We start from the raw sequence: 26,199 nt of genomic DNA, 5'->3' as shown, positions 1-26,199 counted from the left end.
TCCGCAGAGATGAACAGCAGTCTGACAAAGAGCCTCTTTGTGGCTTGGCCTCAGTCACTCAAAGTGGAGGGCTGTGCACACTGGATCGCTAACTGATCAGCTACCATGCTACACAGTACTGTGTGTTTTTACATTTATTACTGGTAATCCTGATGGAAATCAAACATACCTGAAGTTTGACCTGAATTTGCCTTTTTACGGGTTTGTGCGGGTAGTTTTTATTGGAGCTGCTGACTGCAGTACATGAGCCGAATCATATACTAAAGTACTTATTTAACAAGGCTGATTCACCCCTGCAGTGATCTACCTTTAAACAAAGAACTAAAAAAAAAAAAAATGCTCCGCTTATTGGATCTACTATGAAGGAGCAATAAGTGATGAGTTGACTTTATGTCAGCTGTAAATCCAGTCATCCAGACATGTTTGATATTTAAAGGACAGTAACAGCTGGTTGTATCTGCCTCAGAGCCCCTGAAGTCCTGAAAGGTAATAACTTGGCAGCACAAGATGATACGACGTGTACGGAAGTTCATATCTTGTGTGCACTAAATCGAAAAATTTGGATTTTGGGGTCTAAAGTCAAAGAGGAGGTTGTCTTCGAGTGCTGAAGCCTCACATCTGAAACATATGGCTTGACGACTCATTCGTGATGATTGATCATCTCAGGTGGCTCAATAATAGACAGCGAGACATCAACTTTCACTTCAGCCATTTTATATAAGGTGACTGCTGTGCTTTTGCTTGCTGTGATGATTCCTCCTGTTCCTACTGGTTATTAAATGATCTCTTCCTGACAAACATCCAGTGCAGGTCATGGGATCAAAGTCTGAAGTCTGTCTTAAAATAAAGCTTCAGCAGTCTGAGTTGATCCAATCAGGTTAAAGTTACAGTCTTTTTAGTATACCGTATTTGTGTTTCTGTGGACTGTGTGTCCCTGCTGAGCTGCAGACAGACAGTAAATATAAAGAGGGAAATTTGTCCAAGACACTAACTTTGGAGGATGCTCACATGATTTGTCACACTCAGACTGCTGGAGCCTCATATTAGCCTCAGAGGAACTTTCAGATGTATTTTTGCAGAGTGAGGACAGCCGATTTTGTCCCACCTCCTCCTCCAATCATTTACACTGGAAGTTTGTTAGGAAGTGATCTCTTCAAGACCAGTATGAAAAGGAGGTATGATTACAGCAAATACTGTAAAACAGTTTTTTTTTTTTTCTAAAAAAAGTGTCTTATCCGTTTAAAGTTTTAAAGTTTGACTTCCGTTAGGCAAAGCGAACTTGTGCAGATGAACGTAAAAGCATGTGTGTTTCGTTTGGACATCACACGGCATAAAGTAAATTACTGAAGCAAGTCAAGGTACGACGACAAGGCAATGAAATCAAAAGCCCAAGACCAGAACGCACTGTGACATCACTGTTGTGATGTACCATAAGACTATTTTATCCGCATGAAGTCAACGCATGCAACAATCAGTTTCAAGCCAACCACCTTTTTATTCCATGACACATAAGCTGGGACTTGGAAAAATTTTTACAGGGCAGCAAAAGGTGACAGCAGTCAATGCGTGTCTGCCAGAGAAAATCATCAACATAATGCTTAAGGTTTAGTCATGTGACAACATTATTTAACAGTAAATGACAGTCATTCTCATAAATGTCTTCAGCAGCTGTCTGATAAAACCCTGCTGGTGTGTCGTGTCACCGTCTCCAGGCAGGGAGTGCATAAAAGACGTCATAGTATTTGCAAACAATAAAGTTCACAGCCATTTTGTTCCACATACCCTATGAATTATAATGATTACAGCGCGTACTGACGAGCAGGACCACAGTACAAATTGTTAAGGTCATCTGATTATTACTGAGATAAAAATGTTGCGCTTGGCGCTTCGTCTCTACACAGATGTGAACTTCGTACATCTGCAGCTTCCTTAGAAAGTGTTCCATCGTTCATTAAATTAAAACAAAGGCTTTAGAGTTCAGACACGAGTGCTAAATGGTTAAAGACAACCTACATTCATTTAAAATAAAAATGATTAAAAAAAAAAGAACTTCTTATAAACATTTTTGGCAAAGTCTTCTGTTTTCGCTTCATCTCCATTTAAAACAGGTTTCCCAATGTCTAACTGGGCTTTTCATAAATATTTTGCTTTTTCCAAGTTCAGTTAATCCGGGAGCAAACAGCTCGTTTCCATCGATAAAATTCCATCATGGTGACATGACTCTTCATGTTGCTACAGACATGGACATCGTAAATTCATGTCAAATGTCTTTCAACAGTTCCATCAGTCTTTATGGCGCACAAGGCCTCGTCCACAGTCCAGTCGGGAGTTCGAGATTAAAGGAATATTACCTTCTCTTTGCTTGTTTCAAGAACATCTTTGGGAAAAGGAGGTGGTGCAGGGGGTGAAGCCTCACTGCCGCCCTTGTTTAATGTGCTAAAGGACTGAGACGTTTTCACACTGCGGCTGGATCCCGGTGGGTTGAAGGTGCCTGCAGGGAGAATGGAAAGACGAATAAATGAATGGAGATACAGTAAGGTACCTGTAAAATGACACCAACACCTGAAAACACAAGTCAATCCTGCGCTCTCGTCTGAGTTTAAAGGATCTCAGATTACCCAGAGAGGGCAGCTGTTCAGTCACCAACCAGAGCTACGACTGCCAACCCGCACCACATACATAAAGTGATTGTTTTGACCCACCCTGCTCTGCCTTTGATTGGCTCACCCTAACCACAACCAATCTCACAACTCTTGCCTAAACATGGAGGGCAAGGAGCACTTGTGCTCTCTGGAGAACCCGACTTTTATAGCCAAGTCACATGTCTGGAGGGGGGCGGAGAGTGTTTTATAAACCAAAAAGACTTTCTGGTCGATGGCTTCAGATTAAATGTGGATATCGGAACAAATCTGACGAGTTGGGCGATGCCTTTATGACTGACTGACTTCTCTTTGATTGTGTGTACCTGAATGGTAGATTCGTTGAGGACTGCTCCTCCTTTTGGCTCTCAGACTGCCTCCTTCTTTCCCCCGGATGGGCAGCACCTGGTTCACATCTATCGAGGCTGGAAGTAGACCGACAGGACAGGGGTTGATGCACTTAACCAAATCATTACAGCATTTGGATCTGGAGGCAGTTTGAGGCATCTTGCTTCTTGCTAGCTGCGTTACCCACTTGACATTAAGTCAAGGGCTAAGTTAACAGGCCTGAATCCTGACCTGCACTGTGCGTTCTCTGGTGGGACCCCTTTTTGAAGGCTTTCTCCTTCCCCTTGGGCAGCACAGCCAGCTTGGTGGGGATCTGCTGCTGCACGGGCGCAGGCTTGTGCACCTGGTTGGTGGTGCTGATCAGCTGGATGGGAAGCTCGGGCTTGGGCAGCTGGGAGATGATGCTCTCCCTGCGAGGTGGAACCTTTGGAGGAACCTCCGTGTGGTCTGAGGTGGCAGACAAGGCTTTGATCTTTGGCAGTAAGGCCAGACTCCCACCTCCGTTCACTGTGCCTCCTCTGAATGACGCGTAGCTGGAGAGGTTCAAGTACTGGGGAGAAAAAAAATAAATGCTTGACTCAAACTCTGTTATTTCATGGAACTAAATAAACTGAACTCATGTTTAAATTCTGCCTGTGAGCATTAACTGACTCAAATGCATTTGAAGTCAAAGTCATTGTCAAGTTGCTGATCAAATGTGACAAAGTTAAATCAAGGCTCAAGTTAGTTCTTTAAACCGCTATTGTTAAGTTAATGCTGCCTGACTAAATTATATACTTTGTGGTGGAAAAGAAATATGTTGTGAACACGTGGGGAGATACACAGACAATGTACACAGACAGTCAGATCCTATTTCTTACTTGTGCAGGATCATCATAACTGGAGTGTCCGGGGTTTGGGATCAGCTTCTTTATTTTCTCCAGCTGCTGCTCAAGACGTTCCTTCTCCTGATTCAGACGCTCCTTTTCCTTGTCTACTGATTTTGTGGACTCCCTCAGCCTCTCCAGGTCCTGCTGATAGTTTTCTCTCTGCTTCTCCAGCTCGGCCTTCTCCTCACTGAGCTTCTCCTCCCACTTTCGGCAGTCCTCCTCCCTCTGCTGCAGTTGAGCCTCCAGGGTCTCGATTTGTATCCTCTGCCGCTCCTTCTCCTTCTCCCAGCGCTGCTGCTCCTCTCGATGCTGGGCCTGCAGCTTGTGCAAGTTGGCCAGTTCCTCCTTGTGCTTCTCCAAGTTCCGCTGCTTCTCCTGCTCGAGCAGCACACTGCTGTAGTGTCGAGCGGGCTGCTTGCTCTTTGACTGAAAGGTGTGCTGCAGCTCAATCTGGCTGTCCTGCTGGGCGATGATGGCCTGCGTGTTGATGAATTTAATGCAAACATGTGAAGGTGGAACATGACGTCTACCAAAGGCAAACATGAAATTTATTACTGCTGAATAAAATGCAGATTTCAGAACACCTTACTTGTAAGCTGTACAGCCTCTGTGCGAGCAGTATCACCCTGTCACACACCTGCAGAAAAAAAGCATTGCAGCGACAGATAAACATTTCTGCACGAATGAACACAGATGGAAAATAGTTAACAGAGTTGGTATTAGAAGTGTCACCTCTGCCTGAGGGAAATCACAGGAGGTTAAACTGCTGTTTGGCACATGTGTGTCATCATCAGCCTTGAAAAAGAGCAGCACGTTAATGACAATAATGACATTAATATTTTGAGCATCAGAATGGAAGCGAGGTTTGGCTCCTTTACATGGGTCTCACTCACAGATTCTTCCAGGCTCTCAGAGTAGTATATTTCTTGGAGCTGAGGGCCACGAGTGTCATGACTGCTGCACACTGCATTGTCCTTGCTGCCAGCGGGCCCCTCAGCTGCGTTGCCATCTGAGGAAATTAAATCACACACATGCAAAGTCTGTAAACGCCTTCACATATTCAGTGTGAGCAGAGACGTCCGATTGACACGTATTGTACAGGTGCAAGCAGCTGGATGGAGCTGCAGTCTCCGCTTTGTCTCTCAGCTCAGAACGTGTTTTTGTTGTTGTTTTTTTAAGAAGCTGTCAGTATGATTGGGCTTATTGTGAGAAAGGCCAATACAACTGATGCTTGAAACAAATTTGAATATACATATTTAGCATATAAAACAACAGTGACTCACTACCTGTTTATACGTATGCCAAAATTTACTTTGAACCTGCAGGCTGAACGTAAATAAATCAGTAAATAAAACAGAAACTTTTGTTAGTCCGTCTTTATAGGAACTCCTTTTGCAGTCCTCATTGTCAACACACTGAAATTGACATGCGTAAAAAGAGCTAATGTCACTACCTTTACGTAAGCTTACTTTTCACGGTGCTTGCAACGGCGTTACTGTCCATCACTTGAAAATTTTCAGCCTTCCTCAGCTGCTGGCTGCCCTCATCCTTGAGAAGATTTGGATCGCTTATTCTTGAGAAGAGCAAGTTTTGCAGGTTTTCCACTGCAGACAAAGAAAAAACAAAACAAAACACCTCCTTAATCTCCTCCTTTAAACAGCATTGTTGCCCTTTGGCTATAGGGAAAGTAAACAAGGATTATTTACTTCAGTGCATACAACCAGAATTTAAATTTGGGCTACTGGGATATTTTATTATTATTATTTCAACCATGACAAACAAGACTGATTAAGAAAGGTGAACTCTTTCTAAAGCAGACAGCAGAAAACTGATGTGTCCGTGTCAGCGCTTACCCTCATCAATGGCTCCTTTTAGCAGCGTCTCCCCCTGCTGGAGGTCAGTGGCGTCTCCTCGGAGCAGCAGCCCTTTGTGGGGGGCTTCCTGCTCCATCACAGTCTCATAGAGAGCAGCAAAGATCTGCTGTTTCTCTAACAGGTTTTGCTTTATAATGTCATCCCTTATCTTTAGAACATCTAAAAAGAGCAGAAGCGTTCAATAAACCACACATTTGTTGAGTCAATGCAAAATCTGAGTATGGCTTCTCTGGCAAATCATGCCTTACTTAGCGCACACAAACAAAGGAAAAAATGTATACATTTCACGACCAAAGAATAAGACAAAAGCAAAATATAGAGTAAAAGCAGATTTCGCATGTACACACACTGAAATTTGCAGGCTTCATGCAAGTAATGCGATGATGAAAAATCTTCAGACTTGCACATTTCAGTGTGCAGACAACCTTCTTTATGAAAATCCTGCCATGTGATAAATACCTCCAAACAAGCACCTCTACCTACAGAAGGCTCGTGAATTACAGAACGATATAATTTCATATCATTCATAACAATTTCATTTCTCCCCTCAGGGATCAATAAAGTCTCATCTGATCTGAAATGACAAGGTTTGTTAAGGCATTTGAATTCATGAATGAAACAGGCTTGTTAACCAAGCACACAGACATTTCTATGGTTGACTATGAGACACTTTCAGTTAATTATCCTTTCCACATTGTAAACTCTTGTGTAAGACAGGTTTATCAGGTGGTCAACTCTAGACAAGGTGCTCTGTGTGGCTTGTTAGGTTGCCAATCATCTCGGCTGCCTTACCTTGAAACTGCTGCAGTCTAGCAGTCAGTTCGCGGTACAGCTCCTCTTCTGGATAGCTGAATCACAGACATCTTGGTCAGTATCTGTCACTGTCATATTTTCACAATAACGATGACAACAAAACTGAGTTTCAATTCTGAATAAAACCCCTTCTCTCCTCCATCTTCCTAGAAGTGCTCTGCTTACCGGTTCACAGCCTCCCGTATCAGCGCCGTCCACATGATACGTTCCTCTCTGGATCCCGTGTGGATCTCATACATCTCTGGCATGCTGGTGGTGCACGCACAGATAAGGAACATGGCTTTGTCCTCATGAGCCACTTCCCTGACTATCAGCCTTTGAAGTAAGATCACTGGTGGTTTGTTATCCTACATGAGTCGTGGTAATACAGCAGGTGTTATTATTGTTATTATGGCTTGCTTGTATCTTAACAATCACTTAAAAGTCCAAGTTACTTAATGTTTGGACAGAACTCACCACAGCAGCAAACACAAGCTTCTGATCTTTCTCTTGTAAGAGGAGGAGGACATCTGACAGCAGCACAGCGTGGACGTCTGCAGGGAGACAAACTCTCAGCATCAAAACAACACAAGTGCTGAATGTACAGTATGACTCAAGCTGCCACAGAGGATGGACTTGAGACATGTCTACTGCGGCTCACGTGACATGTGACTGTTAATCTTCCACGCTTAATTAATGACATAAAAATATGCAGCTATACAAGTTCCCTGAATTTTTCACAAAGCTTTCACAAAAGCTATCTGCCCCACAGGTGAACCTCTTAAAAAAACCACAAAGGGAAGTAGGTTTAAAATGTCGTCATTGTAACACTACAGTAATCCCTTGAATTCAAAGGCCGGATATGTCGTAGTTTGAGACATGGATCAAGATCAAGTTATTTACTGTAACAACACTGAGATTTTTTTTTTCACAATGAGAACAAGAAGGCTTTACAACATTATGCAGAAGCTCAAAGGCAACAATTAAAGAGAGACACACAAACAATGAGGCAACTGCATAGACAGCACGTAGCCCATTAATCAACGTCAGACGGGATTTTTTTTTTTTTAAGTAAAAAATATCAAAGAATTTCTGTTCTTGTACAAAGCCCCTAAATTCAAGCACTTTCAATGACCTATTTCTATTTACGCCTTTTTTTTTTTTTTGAATAAAAACTTTAAAGCCCCCCCCCCCAATTCACAAGGATTTCAAGGACCGTTTGAATCCTGAAAATGGTGACAAATTCGAGGAAGAGCCTCGGTGAGCAGAGAACCGGAAAAACGGATGTTTCCATGCAGATGTATTGCACAATTGTAAAATGAACTGTGACGTGCATAAAACAGGCACACAGAAGCTGCTCTGACGTGACTCGTGGTGGCCCAAGACACATGTCGAGGTTATAGGCAGAGTTATTAACTGCCTCTTGTTCTGCCTTCTTATGCTGTGATAAATTCTACTGTAACATATCACTTATGCACAAGAAAATAAAACTGTTTAATGAACAAGGCAATATTGTGAATGAGTGATGCTGACAGGGAAATTCATATCGGATCAGATGAAGTTTTTTAACTGTTAATTTCCCTTTGCAGTGCAGGGAAAACAGTTTCTGACCATCAGAACATCAGTCTTACACCACTTTCAATTTTTATGAGAGCAAAGGGCAGGGACTGAGCCACAGACAAACAGACACAGCGTCAATAAATTCATCACAAACCTTTCTGTCTACCGGAGGACTTCCATGTGACGGGCCCTTCGTGCAGCAGCTTCCTGTTTACCTGGAGCAGATCCTCCCTGCGGAACAGCTGGCCCTCCTTCAGCCGGACCTGAGATTTTGGCTCCAGACGCAGGCTGATATCTCTCAGGCGAGCAGCTTTCTCGTATTCACAGACCTGATCGTTCACCTGGGAGATGGCGTCTTTGATCAGCGCCAAACCCTGCACCAGAGACTTGTACTCGTCTGTGTCCGCTGAAAGGAGCATGAAACATATCGAAATCAAACCGTCTTTATTTAAACACTAGAAAACTTTTTACATGTAGGACCAATCCAGCATGAGTCATCAGAGAAGGAAGCCAAGTCGCCAGTTGGATTTGACCAAGTCAAAGTGAGATTTTACCTTCGGTGTTCTGTAGGATTCGCTCTACCAGGATGGGATATTTTGTGATGCGTTGGGTCACCAACATAAAACACTCAGGGATTCCCAACCTTCGCACAAGGGGCAGCTGGCCTATTTTCTGTTAAAAAAAAAAAGATATAGAAAATATATTTTGGTTTTCAAGGCTTGCATGATTCCTGCCACTCTCCTCTCAACAGGAAACGGTCTTAGTTTAAAGGTTAAACATTGGATGTTTTGAACATTAGGAAACAACATAAAGATACAGTGGAGAAATGGCGTCCTGAACAGAGAATGACGTCACACTGCCGCCTCCGCTCTTTGCTTTGGGATTCTGATAACATTTCAAGCGAGAAACACACTGTGCAGCGGCAGAGCATTTATTCATATTTGATCAGCACTGCAGGGTTGGACTATTTGATCAGAGCCTCTGTTTCGAAGTAGGACACAAAATGGTGGCCAACTTGTCATAAACTTTCTTGTTTTAGAGACAAAAAGTATACAAAAATATGGTTCTGGAAACTTTTTAATCAACAATATGCTATGTGGGAAGAAGAACGTGATTTACATTTGATCAGTACTGCGTGCTTATATAATATGATCCTTCAGTAGTCTTAGCTGTTAACTGAGTGAAAGTGAAAGAATTTTGTTATTGGCATCATTCTTGGTAAAAAAAATATCATCACTGTTGTTTGTGAACAGACCAGTTTTTAGACTAATGCTACAAATTCACTTCAGTTTCTTTTTGCCATTTTCTCTGTAACAAAACACAACCACAGGGCTCACTGTGCTGTGAAGAAAAATCACATCCATGTACATAAAAGGACCAGTGAGTGCAGACTGCACTTACTCTAATAAGGTTCTGGAATTTCTTGTTGTTCTGCAGCTGCTCTTTGTAGAAGCTGATGGCTTCATTGTGATGACTGCAGAAAACACTGTAACACTCGATCATTCCTTCTCCCATTGTACCTGAAAACTAACACAAAAGGAAAAAAAAGACATTACATAGTATTTCTAAAGAAAGATACAATTTAACAGTCACATGGCTGCACTGACGTTACTGCAAACACATAACAGAAAACATCAAAATTGTGTTTATTTTGGGAAAGGGAAACAGCAGAAGGCAGGAGAGGATCATGAAGACCCCAACCAGATTTGCCCCTTAGATACTGAGGCTTCATGGCCCACATAAAACACACACCTACCACACAGCAAAGCATCATATTGTCTGACATATCATTTGATATTTGTCCTGTCACACAGGAAGTTCTGTGAGATCACAGTGACTGTCAGCTGATTCTAATGAGTTTATCTTTCAGATTTCAGGTTTACGACTATGACACAGACCCAAGGACATAACATGCAAGGCTGCTTCAATTAAACTTTCCTCCTCTGTGGGGTTCACAAGTCGTCTGACTCAAACTGATGCCAGAAACGTGGAATTTAATCCTATTTACAATCCTATACAAAAGGGTGTGGGTGCTCATTTGTTATTGTCACCCGTGAACGACTGACAGAATGGGCAGAATTAAAAAGGCTTCTTCAAGAACATGACACCAGTGACACAGCATCATTCCTGGGCTTATGGAGCAAACACACCCATGCGTTTCAGACATACCGACCATTCCTGTGGATACCTGTGCACTCAGTCAGCACATGGAGAAAGGTGGATGAATAAACCACATATAAAGAGTAACAGAGTGTAGCTAAGCCAGGAACACAGCAGGATTAATAGTACTGCATGTTTGAGTGGTAGGAACTTATCTCCATCCTCTTTTCAGAGAGAGCACACTATGAGAGTGTTGTCACCTAATCCCAATTCTGACAGCTGATTTCCTGGTTGAGCTATCAGACTGCTTTGTTGCAGACCTCCGTGCCAACGTGTAAACACAAATAATAATGACTAAATAATAAATAATGAGACTTAGATTTTAAGCAGAACTATTTCTTCAGAAACAGAAAAACAAAAACAAAACAAAACACACACTCCATAAATTTAAGTGCTTGCAAATCAAACTCTGGAGAAAAATCCCCTAAAAACAAAATATCCCTTTTAATTAAAAAACCTGGATGTCCCCTGCCTCTTATTTGCTGTTTCAACCCACTGATTTGAGAAGATCAATTAGACTGATGACGAGTTGCTCACTTTACTCTACCCTACCTGAGAGATGAGAATGTCTCCTAGCTGTGTGATCTGATAGTTGTTTGGGTTTCCGTCCTCTTGACTTTCGTTTTGGCGAGCTTTAAGGCAGTTAAGGAAGTGCTGGTGGAGGTTGAGCAGGCTTTCTACTCCAAAGAAGAGCCGCTCCAGCTTGGCCTCCTCTATCAGCAAAGACTGTCTCAACTCATGCATGTAGACATGCAGAAGGATTTTTAAGGTGCGTACATGGTGCATCTCCGTCTGGATAAACTCTGGGGAATTGGTAAAGAGAAGGAATGTTAAGATAAGATAAGACAGGCCTTTATTAGTCCCGCACTGGGGAAATTCACACTGTCACAGAAGCACAAGGACAGGAAAATAAAGAAGCATGTAGGTCGAGTGGATAAGATCGTTAAAAAAATGAAAAAACAAAAATGAGGATATTTACACCCTTTTTTTTTTTGGAGAAACTATCAAAACACAAAATACATCCACATGATATTTTTGTGGGGTACCAAAACATCTGGCTGCTAATTACTCAACAACCATTGAGCAAGGTATTTGGCTCTAAGTAGGACAAGCAAAGCTGCTTTATCGCCAACACAAAAAGAACTGCTGCTTAACATGCAAGTAAATAAAAGCAGGTCATACCAGGAAAATTAATTCTTTAAATCCTGGTGTCATAATAACTAGACATGTTAACGATCAAAAGGTACTCTGGGTTTAAGAAAATATCAGTCATCGCCGTAATTATAGGCTCTGTCATCTCTGGTATCACTGACAAAAGATTCACCTTGTGATGACTGACATGAGAAAATTCTGCCTGTGCCTACACACATTGTTTAAAAGACGAGAAACCATTACTGAAAGCGTAATGTGGTTTTTGGTTTTTACAGGGTATTTATTAAAGCTACCATAGATGACGTCTTGTCTTTTAACAGCCTCTCTGTTCAGGGCCTTCAGGTAGTTCTGGTCCACAGCCACGCTCCATGACTCTGCTTCCAGGTGCTGTGCGTTGGACTCGAGATCGCCTTGCAGCAGAGCATAATGGGAATCTGGGCGACACACAGGAAGTCACATTGAGACGTGTATCACCCAAAACAAGACTTGTGCTTTGTGGTCATATGAGTATGAGCGGATCTCGGTGATTCATTAGGTTCAGGTTGCAGGTTATTTTTAATTGTTTTTAGATGTCTTACTTTTGTGGCATAAATGTTATTTACGTCATATTTTGCACTGGTCTTTATTTGAGCTAAATTTGAATTTGAATCATCAAAACTCTTTTATTCTTATTTTGAATTGCCTGGCCAAGATGACCTTGGGAAAATTCCTGTCACACGATCAAAAACTCATTCAATCACTAAACTGAGGTTTTTGCACACCATAAGAGCTTACTGACCACTGCATAGGATCAAAAATTCTTGCTTGTGAATCACAATGTAATACACAGTGGATCACCGACTACACTAACTGTTAGAATATTTCCAGGTGAAGGTCTGATGAATAAAATGTCATTAATAAGGCGAGTAAATGTGTGTGGAGTTCCTTGATTTCTTTACACAATGGCGCATTCCACAAATATAATAACGACTTGGACATCCAATTAAAATCTACATCAAAGTTTTCACAAGCTGTACTTCTCAGTGACGTTATATATCATGTTGTTGTAACAAAGGTTCAGGGAGGGAGCTTTCAGCAGCTCCTCATCCCACTTGATAGTGGCCAGCTGACCTTCTAGATTGATGGGCTCAGCCAACGAGGGAACCAGCGACACGGAGTCCTCAGAGGAGAGCTTCAAACGCAGGCCATCTGCCTCATCCATCTGCACTGGACCGGATCTAGTCGGCAAGTTATGAGATGAAGCTCAACAGGTAAAAGTGATGTCAGCACACAAACACGCACACACACACATTAATGCTTGTAAGCCTTTGGTATTGTTGCTTAATTCAGCAGTGAAGCCTCTATCAGACTTCAGTGGTTGACGTTATCTATCTGATGCCAAGTATAACAAAAACCTTTACGTCAAAAGGAGAACTGCCAGTAAAAACAACAAAAGGCATCACATGACTGTGAATCAGGTTTTGTACTGCACACTTGGTTTGTATTTCACCTGCTAACATTTGACTGGAAAACAATCTGTCACCTATGAGGAAAAACTAAATTTGAACACAGTCAGCTGTGCTGTGAATGTGGCCTAAGACTCAAAAGTGCATGACTAAAATGAGTTCTTAAAATAAGAGTTCACCAACCTTGGACTGGTGTTGGCGTAAGAGGAGCAACCGGGCTGAGAGCTATGCTTCTTAGGGGTGACGGTCATGCCTGGACTGAGGATTCGGGCAGGGAGGCCATAGGAGGCCGGGAGAGAAAACTCTACCCAGAACTGAGAAAGAAGGGAGGAGAGAAGAAAGCAAAACATTTGACGAGTTTCGTACAACAATATGTTCACATCACTACAAAACAAAACCACTGAAATACACAGATTAAAAGCAGTGATTTCAAGGACTTAGGGTTCACAGGAAATGAAAATAAAGGTACCTTTATTGTTTGTTTCTGAAAGCACTCTTCTGACTCACAAGACCTCAAACAGAAGTGCTACCTAGAAAAGAAAAAGGACCATAAGAACGCGCATTTCATGGTGCTGAATCCAAACAACGACTGTTGCAAAACCTATCAGGCCTGTAGAGAGGGAACTGGTTTGACAAAGTGTGACAGAGCAGCTCAAGTCAGACCAGCTCTGAGGGAAAGACACACACACACACACACACACACACACACACACAAATCATGCCAGAGAACAGAGCTGTATAATGGTTACGAGCAGCTACTCATGACTGTGACAGGTAAAGTCGCTGCTTGCACACACACACACACACACACACACAGATCAACTGTTCCTATTCTTCCTTAAAGAGACATTACGTGAGATGTATATCATGTCACCAAGCTCTAACCCACTCAGCATTTTCCTCTTTTCTCTGATCTCTGCAGGACGAGGGTGTGAAAGTGTTGAAAGATACCATAATAATCCTATGACTGACACATCTTTTCACATCGATCTCTTAAGTAAAACTGTTCCGCATTTCTATGTTCTATCAGGCTAATTATCTATGTCACTAAAAATAATCAATACATTTGCCTCTGCTTATTGTGTTACGCCCTCAGTTTCCTTCTCACACTGGAAAAAAACCATTTTTAAAAAAAAATCCAGTTAAACCAGCAGATAAAAACTAAGGAGGAAAGAGCAGAGATAAAAGTAGGACACTCATGTCCATAAAAACACATATCACACAACACATCTGCTTTGATCACATTAGAGTTACATCTTTTACATGTGTAAATACAAACCCTCCAACCATGACTGGGATATTTATGTCCATGTAAACACACTCTCAGACTGTGTTTGAGTGCACATGCCAATGGGCCCTTGACTGATCCACTGCTGTGTACAAAGGCCTATAACTGAGGCAACAAAGGCAACAGTAACAAAGCTTGTGGCAAATCAGACAGGAGGAGGAAAACAGTTTTCTAATGTGCACGATAACATAAATCAAACTGAACAGATAAACATGGACAATGAATTAAATTTAAGTCAAAAACACAGGAGGCATACACATGGGAAGAGGCCATAACTGCTAAAGAAACGTCCACTTTTTTCCCCCAGCTACAAACTGCTGCATGTCCAGGGTTATGAGCTTTAACAGTGAGAGTTTTAGAAGAGAAGAAGCAGTCGTTCAAAGTCGGACACACCTAAAACATACACGTTATTGTTTGACTAAAGGAGCTGTGACACAAACTCACACAGGAGCTCACCTGCCAGCCTCTGGCTCACCTGTTTGACGCACACCGCACAACACGAGCACGTATCAGTGTTTGCAGCAAGCTATTTGGATTAAAACACGTCACAGCCACGAGGGCTTTAACTCAGGCTGAAAGTCTCCCAATGCTGTGAGAGGGGGGTGTCATTCTAAAAATCAAATGACTAGTTTTTAACTTATTCACTTGATAAGAGTGATGGGATAATCAGCTAGCAATGCCACGCAAGGTGGAAGCATTTTCTTATTGATTTCACACAACTGAAGCCTGATTTAAAGCTTTAATAGTTACTGTGGTGCAGCCGTTAATGCTAGAAAGGATGATATTTATCAAATATGTCATCGTCAGGCCTATTGTTTGCTGAGCCCTGAAGACAAAATTATAGAGACAGATGAGTCACAGAGTGCATATTCATTTTAAAATATTCAGGCAAATAATCCACATGATTGTTCCCAAACAATCTGCAGGTGCTAAAACAATGTGATAATCCCCTAAATCACTTAATAAGTGTCAAAACTAAGAGTCTACTGCCATGTTAGCACCCATACAAGACTACACTCAAGCACAGTACTGCTTAATGCTTAAATACTTAGGACAGCGTGCTAATACGCTGATGCTAACCAGGTCTTTTTACCGTGATCATCATCTTCATCATCACTGATCATCATGAATTTAGCATGCTAACATATTAACATCTGCTAATTAGCAGCAAACACAAAGTACAGCCAAAGGAATGAAAAATCTGACCAAACTGGATGATAGCACAGGAGGAAAAAGACAAGAGGATCAACAAAGTCGGCCAGATTCATCTTTTGGGGATGATGACTGTACAAAAGTTGATGTCAGTCTGGACAAAAGCAGCAGACAGACTGGCTGGACAGACATAGCCGTCCACGTGTCAGACGTTTGCTGGTTTTAGTGTGAGGAAGTGTGGCAATTTTCTGCCATTTGTTTTTTATAAAGAAAATGCAGAAAATAAAAAATAATAAAATAAATAAATCACACAATTCGCATTATGATACTATGCCAAAAGAAATCAAATGAGTTTTCCCATTCCGCTTTTCTGTTTCCACTTTTTGCAATAAAACAGCAGCAAATCTATTCTTTGCACTCAACTGATCATACAAAAGTATTTTCTACATACATGATTGTTAATCTTAAGCACTTTCCCCAGGAGCTTGTATCATATTTCTTTCTTTAAAGACTTGTTCCTGAGCCTCGTGGTATGTTATTAGGCATACTGTAGTTGTATGGTTCAGCCCCTTGTTGTCAACTACAGCCACACCTCAAATTATTCACCCACACTGGGTGAGAACAGAGAGCATGAAATACAGGTCATTCCCCACGAAGAGACAAAACAAGACCAGCAAGTCCGCCAAGTACCCTGCAGCGGAAAGAAATACGTGGAAAAAAACTCCTAAATGCTGTGTTTGTGGAAAGTAGTGTCATTTTGAAAAATGTGGGCTGCAGTCACTTGAACACAACAACAAAAAGACTATTGAAGCAAGTGAAGGTTGCTGATGTTCTATTATGAAAAGACGAGTGAAACCAGGCCACCGACTGTTAACAGCTGTGAAACTATACCCATTAGCCTGAGGAAGACATAAAAGACGACAAAGAAACCAGTGATCCGTGTGGCTCTTGTTCCTAATAAACCCTGGAGGCTGTATGTGTTTCACATTATCACACAGGTATAATTTGTCAAAAACATGAACACCAGATGACTGTGAAATCATTCCCATCCTCATAGCAACAGGTTTCGCTTGCAGCTTTCCATGTTGCCTTCTCATCCACTGTCCCTGACACAAGGTTCACTCATTAACTTTTCGATACTGGCAGCTTTTTTAGTTGTACTGTAGTGGGCCGTTAAGGCATGCCAATGTGTTTGTGTCAGCACAAACGAATGTCACTTTTCCCTTGGACTGAGAAGGGTATGATTCACGTTTAAATACTGACAGAAACGCATGCCAATGTGTTGAGGTTGTTGTACCTGACAGAAAAGTGACATGTTTGTGTATGCAGTGTGAGACTCAGGTAACCTACAGCGCTTCCTAACCATAAACTGTACCAGACTGGCACAGCTAATATGTGGCATCTTCACTCTAACATCTCTCCCCTCAACCACATGTCTGTTTTCCAGGCCAATGTGTGAGTAAACTGTGTAACAAACTGACAAACTTCTTCTAAATTATACTTTAACCACAATTAGTATAAATGATTATCTTAAGGTTGAATTCTGCTTTATATCTTGCTGGGCTGCAGTACCTCCAATAGGAATCATGCAATTGTTCCATAAGGACACACAGACATGATTTACAGTGAAATGTGATGTTTCCCCATCACATTGTATGGAAAATAATGGAACTCAATGACTTCCATTATGAAAAATACTCAAGTTTCTAAAAACGGTGCATGTGATACACACAATTTATCCTTCCACAACAACTTGCACTTCAGCTGTGAATATTTAACTGCAGGAAAAGTTTATGGTTTTCTCTAAACACGTCGTAAAAACACCACAATCTCTCATCTAACGGGGGGGATATCGCAAGGCGTTACCGTTAGTGTTTCTGTATAACCCCAGCGGGAGGAAAATGTCAGGAATGTCAAGGTGCCGTGAGAGAGAAACTGACCTGAATTCACAACGTCGGGTTAAATCAGTCAGGCCCGGCGAATAAAACAAACAGTTGGAAAGTCGAGAGCCGAGGCAGGAGCGGCTGCAGGTGACTCGCTCATTAGCTTAGCCACCTGCACGCATCCCAACGTGCGCCACCTCAGCTAATCCTGAGCAAACTGACAGCGACAACATCATCAAATTACCTCACACCGGCGTTATTTACTGCCTCAGATGTTCAACGACAAAAATTAACACGTAGAGGAAGAAGAAATTCTTGTCAGGTTGCCGCATCACGTCGCCGTAAAAAAAAAAACAAAAACGCAACAGGTCAACGCATTGACCAAGTACTGCTGTCAGGATCGGCAAAGTTAGTTAGCTAGTGCTGTTAGCTAGTTTTGCTAGCTAACGTCAACTGTTGTAACATTCAAAATGTTACGCAGTGGACGTTTATCAGCTTGACAGGCTGCCCTGTTGGTCTATCAGCAAAAAAAAAAATAAATAAAATATATATATATATATATATATATCAACTCAACTCAACAATAGTCTCACCTTACCTGGTGTTGAAAGTAAGCAGCGACGGCAGTGCGCACTTTCTGTTTATTTCCAGGCTATGGAAAGCGACATCTCTTCAACAGCTCCCATCAACAGGAAGAGACAGGGGAGGATGTCTCAGGAGGAGCAAGTGCACGAATAACAAAACAATAAGGCGAGCTGGAGGGAGTTGTTTGAAGAGAAATCCCAGCCTCCTCTGAATGAGCCCTCCTTCCCTCTCTAAGCATTGTGGGAGTCGCTGGGTTCAGTTACAGCACATTCCGCCAGCCCATTGAGCAACGCTGACTGCCGCTCAGACGCAGTCCGTCTTCACGTTGATGCAAACACGAGGCGTGCAGGTGACCCCGCGTGCTCTGCTGTAATGCTGCTTATTATTTGGCTTTGATTAAAAAAAATAATAATAAAGTACCAGATTGATTTCTGAAATGACCACCAGCTGCTGTCAAACCTGAGGTGTTTTTTTATGCAGGTTGTATTTGCCAGACAGCATTTCTTTTCATTACATTTTCATATCATGACAGGAAATTAATTTTATAGCTACTGTTAACATACGTGACAACATAACTTGATTGATCACTGTATTGCAAAGATGACTTTCACCAGTCTCACCCTGATTACTCTGGTTCAGGATGTGGTTTTGTGATCCAGACAGACTGAGATTACTTGTGTAAGCAAACAGCAGGTGATGATACTAACAGCAGTCCTCAGGAAGAGAAAGTCGCTGAACTAAATAGACCTTGTGGGGGTGAATGTTTTGTAAAAGTCTGATTCCAAGATTTTATTTTAACTTTTAACTATTAAGGTCACTTCTCTAACCTTTAGCCACCCATTGCCCCTAGGTTAAATATGAGCCAGTTAAGCCAGTTTGAATGAAAAGTCCATAAAATGTGCACAGGATCTTGAATGCCAGAACAACTTTGGGATCCCACCTGCTGGGGGAGACTGTGTGATATGGTGGGTCCAGATATTAAATACTTAAGTTGCAAGTTATATCTGCAGGTACATACTTCGAGTGAGCTCACCTGATTCCCAGACAGCCTTAGATGTATTTTTTACAGTACAACCGCTGCTGTGAAGCATCTTTAACAGGTAGGATATTGGCAGGACTTAAAAGTTAACTTAAACTGGACACTGGAATATCTGAGACAAAAAGTGATTTAAAAAAAAAAAAGCAGAGATGCACTGAGCAGAGCACAGTGTAGAAACGATGCCTTGGCTGGACTTGGACTGTACTGCCAAACCAGGATCACAGGAGGGTCACAAACGCCCCGACACACACTTCTCCTCTCTCAGAACATTTTGACCAGAAATCATCCTGTTGTCGTTTGCACTGCATCTCCTTTTTAGTGAGCATGTGAGTCGTGTGTTAACCAATCGTAACCTTATCCCATTTACAAACTCCAGCATTTTTTGCGAGATACGCACACACAGAGAGACTCATGTAAAAAGTGTCTCCTTTGGCACTGGGCAGTTTGTGCCCGTTTCATTATTGTCCAGCAGGTGGCATCATTGCACTACAATAATCAAATCAAAAACAGTGGCGCAGCCTCCCAGCGCTGAAACCAAATACCTCATTGCAACATGTACCATCTAAAATATGCAATTTGATAAATTCTTGATATGTAACAAACAACTACTGTGACTTAAGTATTGGCAGATGGAAAATTACTGCACATAAAAAAAAATTTTAGGCCACATTTTAATGTATTTAGACTCGTTCTTTTCTTACTTTAGGGCTGTTGTTGGTGGGTGTTTTAATTTCTAGATCTTTATCATATTTATAATGAATATAATTCCATTATAATGGAAATTATATTATAATTCTGCATATGCCTTTATCAAAACTAAGAAAAAAAAAACCCAAACAAATTTGAGTGCAAAAGTATTTGATTGTGTGGCAATGTGTGGTTCTGTAAAAAAGTTATATCTATATTTTCCACAAACATCAACATATGTACTGAGTTCAAATATCCCAACTCACTTGGGCGCTACAGTGAGTGTAAAATGAGTTGAGTCTGTGTACGTCGCAGGCTTCGTCGGTTACAAACACCCATCTTTCCATACTTCGCTCCACAGCTTCCCTTTATGGACACATGACAAATCTCACTGTCTGGAGAAACACATGAATTCAGAGAACGGAAAATAACAGAAACACTGCCAGAGCCTCTTCATGAATGCACCTTTGCTGCATTATTTACAGCACTATTTTATTTGATCTCGATATGATGGGCAGACATCTTAAGTTGAAGACGCCAAGCGCTCTGTCTTCGCGGCATCGCATAGCAAAAAGACCAAGTGCTGTTGGTTGATCATGAGTCCAAAAAAAAGCTAGTTAGTATGATTTTCTGGATTAGAAAAAATAAACGTAAGAGACTAACATGTAAAAACATTTTCTATGACCAGAAAATACCTCAAGAATGACAACATCAGCTATGTACAAAAACATCAATAATATATTTATATATATTTATATATTTTTTTATCTTCTATACCCACTAAAATATACCAAAGAAGCAGCTATTGGTCAATCTGAGGAACTCGTTCACCAACATGTTTTTGAAAATGGTTTAAATATCCTTCAGCTGTAAATGTGAAAACTCAAAAAAAGGAAAAGAAAAGAAAGACATGTAAATAAAAAGTCCAACAAAAGTCCTGTGTTCATCCTGTGTGCCATTTTGGAATACTGCAGAGTATGAGGAGGTAAGCCACTTCAACCAGCTTCTCCAGTGGATAAGAGTTTGTTCAAGAATGGACTGTCTTTGACTGTGCCACAAAGTGTTTCCAAAAGTCTTTCAGTTTCAGTTCATTATCCACATTGCGTACAAAGATTCACACAGAGTTCCATGACGACTGATGTAGGCCACAGACAAAAATAGAAGGGCACTTTTTTTTTTCCCCCCAAAATTTAGCAACCCGGGGTGGGGGTGGGAGTTTAACCCTTTTGTTGAATCAGGGGAGAGGGACACAGTCTGGACTTGGGAAGGGACAGTGGGTTTAGCAGCCTTCTCGTTTGTCAAGAGTTTGTTTCACAGTTGAATCCATTATCCACCAGTCTAGCACAAACTTGGCATCATATATATATATATATATATATACAGTATATAAACTACAATCATAAAGAAGAGAGATGCAGGAGGATCATCCTTAAATACAAAAAGTGTCTTCTGGCATCCATGTTTGGACTTACTGTAGTGTGTGTTTGTGGCATCTGAGGAGAAAAATAACATCCTGAGATATGGACTGACGGGCGTCTGAGGAGAGTGATAAAAGTGTGATCTATATAAAATGACAACAAAACAACAAAAATATATTTAAATCTATAGCATCGGCATGTTTGCGGTGGATGTGTACGTTATATGTTAGGAGGGGCTGGACCGCGGCAGGGCCAGTATTCGTCCATTGGTCTTTCCCCCGTTCATGTGCGTGAACGGGATGTGGTGCTCCTCATAGCTGCCCCTCAGGCCCATGGAGGAGGCCTCGTCCCTGTCCAAGCACTGTTCCCTCTGGGAGTAGGACGACGGGTCCAGCGGGATGCTCTCCATGTTCTCCATGTCCAGGTCAAAGTCTTCGCTCTCAGGCGGCTTGTTCTCCTCACTGTAGAAGAAGGAGACCTCCTGGAAGGTAGGATGCAGGTCCTCGCGTAGCATCTCGATGATCTCCTGGAAGGTGGGACGCATCTTGGGGTTGTACTGCCAACACATCTGCATCAGGTTGTGCCTGGGTGAGGAGAGGAGGAGAGTCAGATCCCAGCTAAATCATGTCTGAATAGTAGTTTGTTTGTTATTTCATTCTTCCATAACGAACTTATTTTATTTCAACACAGATGTCTCTCCAGTGTGGTTAAGAATACCCAGTATAATACAGCTTAAAAGAAAAGGCTGCCTATGATTTATTTTTTAATTTTTGCCAACAAATTCAATGAAAAAACCAAAATCAACAGCGAATAAATCCTACTAACAAGTACTTCCTGTTTAGCCAAAGTAACTTTTAAACAAAAAATAAAGAACATCACTAGCCTTATTATTTAATACACTTCATATATGTAAATGGCAGAAAAAGGGTCTTTTTTCCCCAAAATCTAAGATGAATTTTATCTGACTAATAGTCCCAAACCGAAAGATATTCAGTTTACACTGATTTATTGGATTATAAATAATATGAGATGACATAACATATAGAACAATAGAAAAGCAGTAAACACTGACATTTGAGAAGATGGAACCAGAGAATATTTGGCATTTTTGCCTAAAAAATTTTTACTTAAGTGAATGACCGCTTATTAAAAATGTGTCACACACTAATTTATTGTTGTAGCTCTGACGCAGATTCTAAGACCATCTAAGTCAAATTTGTGATTTAGAGCTTTACTCCAGTAAAGGTACTCTAAAAATAAAGAAATGATCAGAATACATCTCTTGTTTTTCTCAGTATATGTTTAACCCTGGATCTATACTTACAGTCTGTCAGCGCAGTTGTCCGGCCGGTCCAGGTAGCCTCCATCCATGACAAACTTGAGGACCTGCTCATTGGACAGGCCCTGGTACGGCTGCTCGGCCAGCGTGCTGATCTCCCACAGCACAACACCGAACGACCTGGCAAAGAGGCGGACGAGAAACAACAACAGAGACACAGGGAGAATGAGGACAGGCCAATTAGATTGCTGACAGAGTAAATCTGTCTGTAAGCATTCGCAGCAGTGAACGGGCAGACTGTGCGCAGAGGTGGAGGCTGGTAAACAGCGTCAGAAGAAAACAGGCAAGCTGTGCACACAGGCTCCCGCCTCATATTTTAATATTTTTAATGTGTTGACGAATTGTTTTTCTGTTCTGGTTTTATGACCTGTATCCATCTAAAAATGGACTTACAGGAAATAATTGGACTTAAGAAGACAAGTCTGTTGTTTATTATCTCAAAAAAATAAAAAAAACAAAAGAGCAAAAGAGTGTATTTACAGCATAAAGAAAATTGTATCTCATCAAGGGTAAGCTGTTGCTGATGAGCTCACTGTGAATCTTTGAACATGATGTATGATAAAAGATGTTTAATGAATATCCCCTGCAAACTGATTTCTGAACATCTCATTTTAGGGCCGCTGCGTACTTGTTTTCTTCAGATTCTTGCTGACACCAACCGTCACTCGACACAACCGTACGCTGCATACAGGACCTACACCTCAGCACGGACGTGAAATCAATGAGGTGTCACTGACCAGCAGTCTGAGTGAGCAGTGAAGACGCCGTCCTTCAGGGACTCGGGGGCCATCCACCTGACAGGCAGCAGGCCCTTCCCTCCCTTCCTGTAGTAGTCGGTCTCGTAGATGTCCCTGGTCATACCAAAGTCTGGGAAGAAAAGATGATTTGATTAGCTGTAGTCAAACCTACGCTGGTGTTACGTGTTGAGTAACATGATAAAAAATAAATTCTAATACGTCATTTAGGACTGATTCTATTCCCTATTGCTTTTTAGTGTCACTTATGGGTGTCATCTGATTTTGAACCATGTCTCATCTTTTTGATTGAGATTGCAATCTGCTGGAATGTGTTCTAAACCTTGTGAAACACGTCACAGTTTTTTATGTTTAAGATGCGGAGTTCTAACTGAGACATCTAATTTAATTAATTGACTTGAATGGTGTTGTTAGTATGAGCCAGTTCAGTTTTCTTGTCTGCCCTGTATGGACTTATGTGATGTAGATTTAATTAAAACTGCAGGATGAATGAATGGGTTACAATGGCAGCTCACAAACTTACAGCCTCATGAAGGGCAGCACGGACAGATTAAGAACTGATGCGTCCAGTAAACACAGGATACAACAGATCAACTGGATCCCAGCAGAGAATGTGGCGTATATGTGGTACATTTACAAGCAGTGTAAATCACTAATGCAGCGATCCATCATAGCTGTCCACAAATTTCTCCAAAAAGTCAACCTTTCTCTCTCTTCTTTTTTTTTTTTAAACATAAATACATCAATGTTTTCCTGACTACATGGCCAAAAATAGTTTGCCCTTTCAGCTTGCATGAACCACCTGACACCTGGTGTACAAGCTACCGTAACGATATTCCAAATTAACCTGTATCTCACAAAGTGGTTCTTATGTGTTCAAATACCAATTTCAGATCTGTCGGTCTACAATCTACTGTCACGGTGATGTAAGTAGCAATGCGTGTTCAATACAATTATACACCGCGAGAAGTCAAAGTTAGAAAATTTCGTAATCGACTGACTTTCTTTGTTCATTTTTATTGATTTTAAATTTAGAAAAAATATTAACAAAAACATAAACGATGCTGACATTCCCACACACACAAAAACGGTCGCCAGAGAAGCAAATAACTGTTGCCCAGACCGACTCAAGGACTCCTGCGGTGCCTGTTGTGCTAAAACTAACCTCCTATTTTGACGGTGAGATCGTGAGCTACCATGCAGTTTCTGGCTGCCAGGTCTCTGTGGACAAACTTCTTGGCGTTAAGGTAAGCCATGCCATCTGCGATCTCAGCGGCCATTTGGATCATCTCCTTCAGAGTGGGAGGTGGACGCCCGGGGTTGTTCTGTGGAGCACGAGACAGATTTTCAATTTCTGATGTGCCGAAGAAGAGAGTCACACATTTTTATTTATTTATTTTTTTGTTGTAATGGCAATTAACTCGTGATTTGGTGTTGATTGCGACACCAAGTTTTGCAACTTCTCGGAGTGTAAAGAAAAATGATCAGGGCTATTATTATCTAAAGTTCATCATCACACTTCACAAGAAGAGATTAGCAGCAACAGTTTTCTCAGTCAGTCTGGAGGTCTGGTGTTTATCTCTCAAAAAGCCTGTTTGAGGCAACTGTCACATATTCAGCTGACTCAAGTGCTGACTGCTCAAGTCCTCTGTCAACAAACATCCTCCTATTCCATTCCAAGTGCCATCTGTATCATCATTTACACACTTCAGTGGATGACACCGCAAGTGATCTGTACACATAGCAACAGTAAATTCAACATAGAGTTTAATGGTGTGCGATGGTAACTGAAAAGGTAGAGCAGTTTCAGTTACTGTGACCATACAAATAGATCCAATAAAAACAGCAGATGGAATGAAATGTGCGTTACTTATTGTGTTAATCCAACATAAAACAGACATGGTGATTCAGGTGTCACTGTTTGAATCTCATACCTCGGCATCAGGTCGCAGAGAGCGCAAGTAGCTCTTCAGGTCTCCGTGGGTCATCAGCTCCATCACCACCAGGGTGGGCTGGCCTTTAGACACAACGCCCAGCAGACGCACCTGGGAGACAAGGACGCTGGGATCTCAAATCCACGTGGTCTGGTTTGATTACACTATGACAACTGGTCTGGCAACAGCAAAGTGATACCGTTGCCCTTCACGCAGCTAAATGTAGGAGAGGTCTGGTATTTGCACATGACAGTGCTTACTATTCTTGATTAGGACTGCGTCTAATTATTGACGGTTAAAACATAGCAGCGGGGTTCACTGATTCACACATTGTCAGCAAACAAAATGAATGCAACAATGATTTGTGCCCATGCACTAGTTTCTCTTTCAGAAGATGTCATCTCCCCTTACCACATGGTGGCAGCTGAAGGCCTTCATGACCGAGGCTTCGTTCAGGAACTCAATTCTCTCTCTCAGGCTGGCTGATTCGTTCACTGTCTTGACGGCCACGCGCGTGTCCCCCTCGCCTTTGACGATGTCCTTGGCGATGCCCTCGTAGACCATGCCGAAGGAGCCCTGACCCAGTTCCCTCAAAATGTTGATCTTTTCTCTGGGCACCTCCCACTCGTCCTCCTCATACACTGCAGACACATTTCCAGGAAAAAGTTATACATGTGATTTTCTGATGACTGAATTCTGTGATTATCAGACTCCCAAAGCGCATGTTAACAGTAAACACTTAAGAGTGATAACATGCAACTTATCACATTTACTTTACCATTTACTGGTGTTAAAATGTATTCAAATCAGTTTAGAAATCTACGCATTTGAACTCATTTGCCACGAAAGTGGAGCACAGAGTCATTATGGGTTATTCTTTTTTTAAATCATAATATAAAGAAAAAAAATGAAACCGAATTAAAATTTTCCCTTAACATTTAAGGGTGTCTCACGCCGTTTCTCCCCACAAAAAAAGGTAAATGCACTAGTTAATGTCTATAGAATCTATAAATACATTATTCTCAGAAATTTAACTGCTTGGCCTGATGTTTCCCACTTCAAAACTGAGATTTTCTTCCAAAAGCATCCAAACTAATGGAAACCACTGCCGTGAGATGCCATTTACTGGGAGACGTCTTTGCTGGGTGAGTGTTGCTAGAAAAGGGGAAGATAACTTGTCTTTTCATCAACTTGCTTCACGTCATGTTCACCATCAGAAATCTCTACCGGTGTCAGAAATGTGTTGGAGGAAACACAAGCAGCTCAAGGTTACCAATCAT

General features: G+C 41.6%; 2 protein-coding genes across 6 annotated transcripts in view; both read right to left on the bottom strand.

The window, feature by feature from the left end:
• Positions 1 to 1,475: 1,475 nt before the first annotated feature.
• Positions 1,476 to 18,061, bottom strand: arhgef18a (rho/rac guanine nucleotide exchange factor (GEF) 18a). Of its 5 annotated transcripts, none has more exons than XM_046407541.1 (21): positions 17,761 to 18,061; positions 13,309 to 13,369; positions 13,023 to 13,153; positions 12,505 to 12,611; positions 11,688 to 11,828; positions 10,795 to 11,045; positions 9,484 to 9,609; positions 8,637 to 8,754; positions 8,237 to 8,488; positions 7,000 to 7,076; positions 6,709 to 6,890; positions 6,523 to 6,578; positions 5,710 to 5,889; positions 5,326 to 5,460; positions 4,750 to 4,865; positions 4,589 to 4,651; positions 4,446 to 4,493; positions 3,848 to 4,333; positions 3,219 to 3,537; positions 2,966 to 3,064; positions 1,476 to 2,491 (listed from the first exon to the last, which is right to left on the bottom strand). In XM_046407541.1, exons 3-21 carry the CDS (start codon positions 13,088 to 13,090, stop codon positions 2,337 to 2,339), a joined length of 2,979 nt encoding a protein of 992 aa, XP_046263497.1. In that variant the 5' UTR covers positions 13,091 to 13,153; positions 13,309 to 13,369; positions 17,761 to 18,061; the 3' UTR covers positions 1,476 to 2,336. The 5 variants fall into 5 exon arrangements, with proteins under 5 accessions (XP_046263497.1, XP_046263500.1, XP_046263499.1 ...); XM_046407544.1 differs by having other exon boundaries at positions 17,756 to 17,814; XM_046407543.1 differs by lacking the exon at positions 17,761 to 18,061 and adding an exon at positions 17,407 to 17,500.
• A 1,864-nt stretch (positions 18,062 to 19,925) lies between these two features.
• The window catches only part of insra (insulin receptor a), a 51,124-nt gene continuing 44,850 nt past the window's right edge, over positions 19,926 to 26,199 (bottom strand). The window contains exons 16-21 of the mRNA XM_046407668.1: positions 25,331 to 25,560; positions 24,920 to 25,030; positions 24,151 to 24,310; positions 22,968 to 23,097; positions 22,216 to 22,350; positions 19,926 to 21,475 (exon numbers count right to left, since the gene is read on the bottom strand). Of these exons, the coding sequence (XP_046263624.1) occupies positions 21,118 to 21,475; positions 22,216 to 22,350; positions 22,968 to 23,097; positions 24,151 to 24,310; positions 24,920 to 25,030; positions 25,331 to 25,560 (1,124 nt within the window). The 3' untranslated portion in view covers positions 19,926 to 21,117. The remainder of the gene's footprint in view (positions 21,476 to 22,215; positions 22,351 to 22,967; positions 23,098 to 24,150; positions 24,311 to 24,919; positions 25,031 to 25,330; positions 25,561 to 26,199) is intronic.

The sequence above is a fragment of the Scatophagus argus genome, chromosome 13 (genome assembly GCF_020382885.2).
Source record: "Scatophagus argus isolate fScaArg1 chromosome 13, fScaArg1.pri, whole genome shotgun sequence".
NCBI lineage: Eukaryota > Metazoa > Chordata > Actinopteri > Scatophagidae > Scatophagus > Scatophagus argus.
Note: the sequence above shows the minus strand (reverse complement) of the source record. Positions and strands in the feature narration are given on the sequence as shown.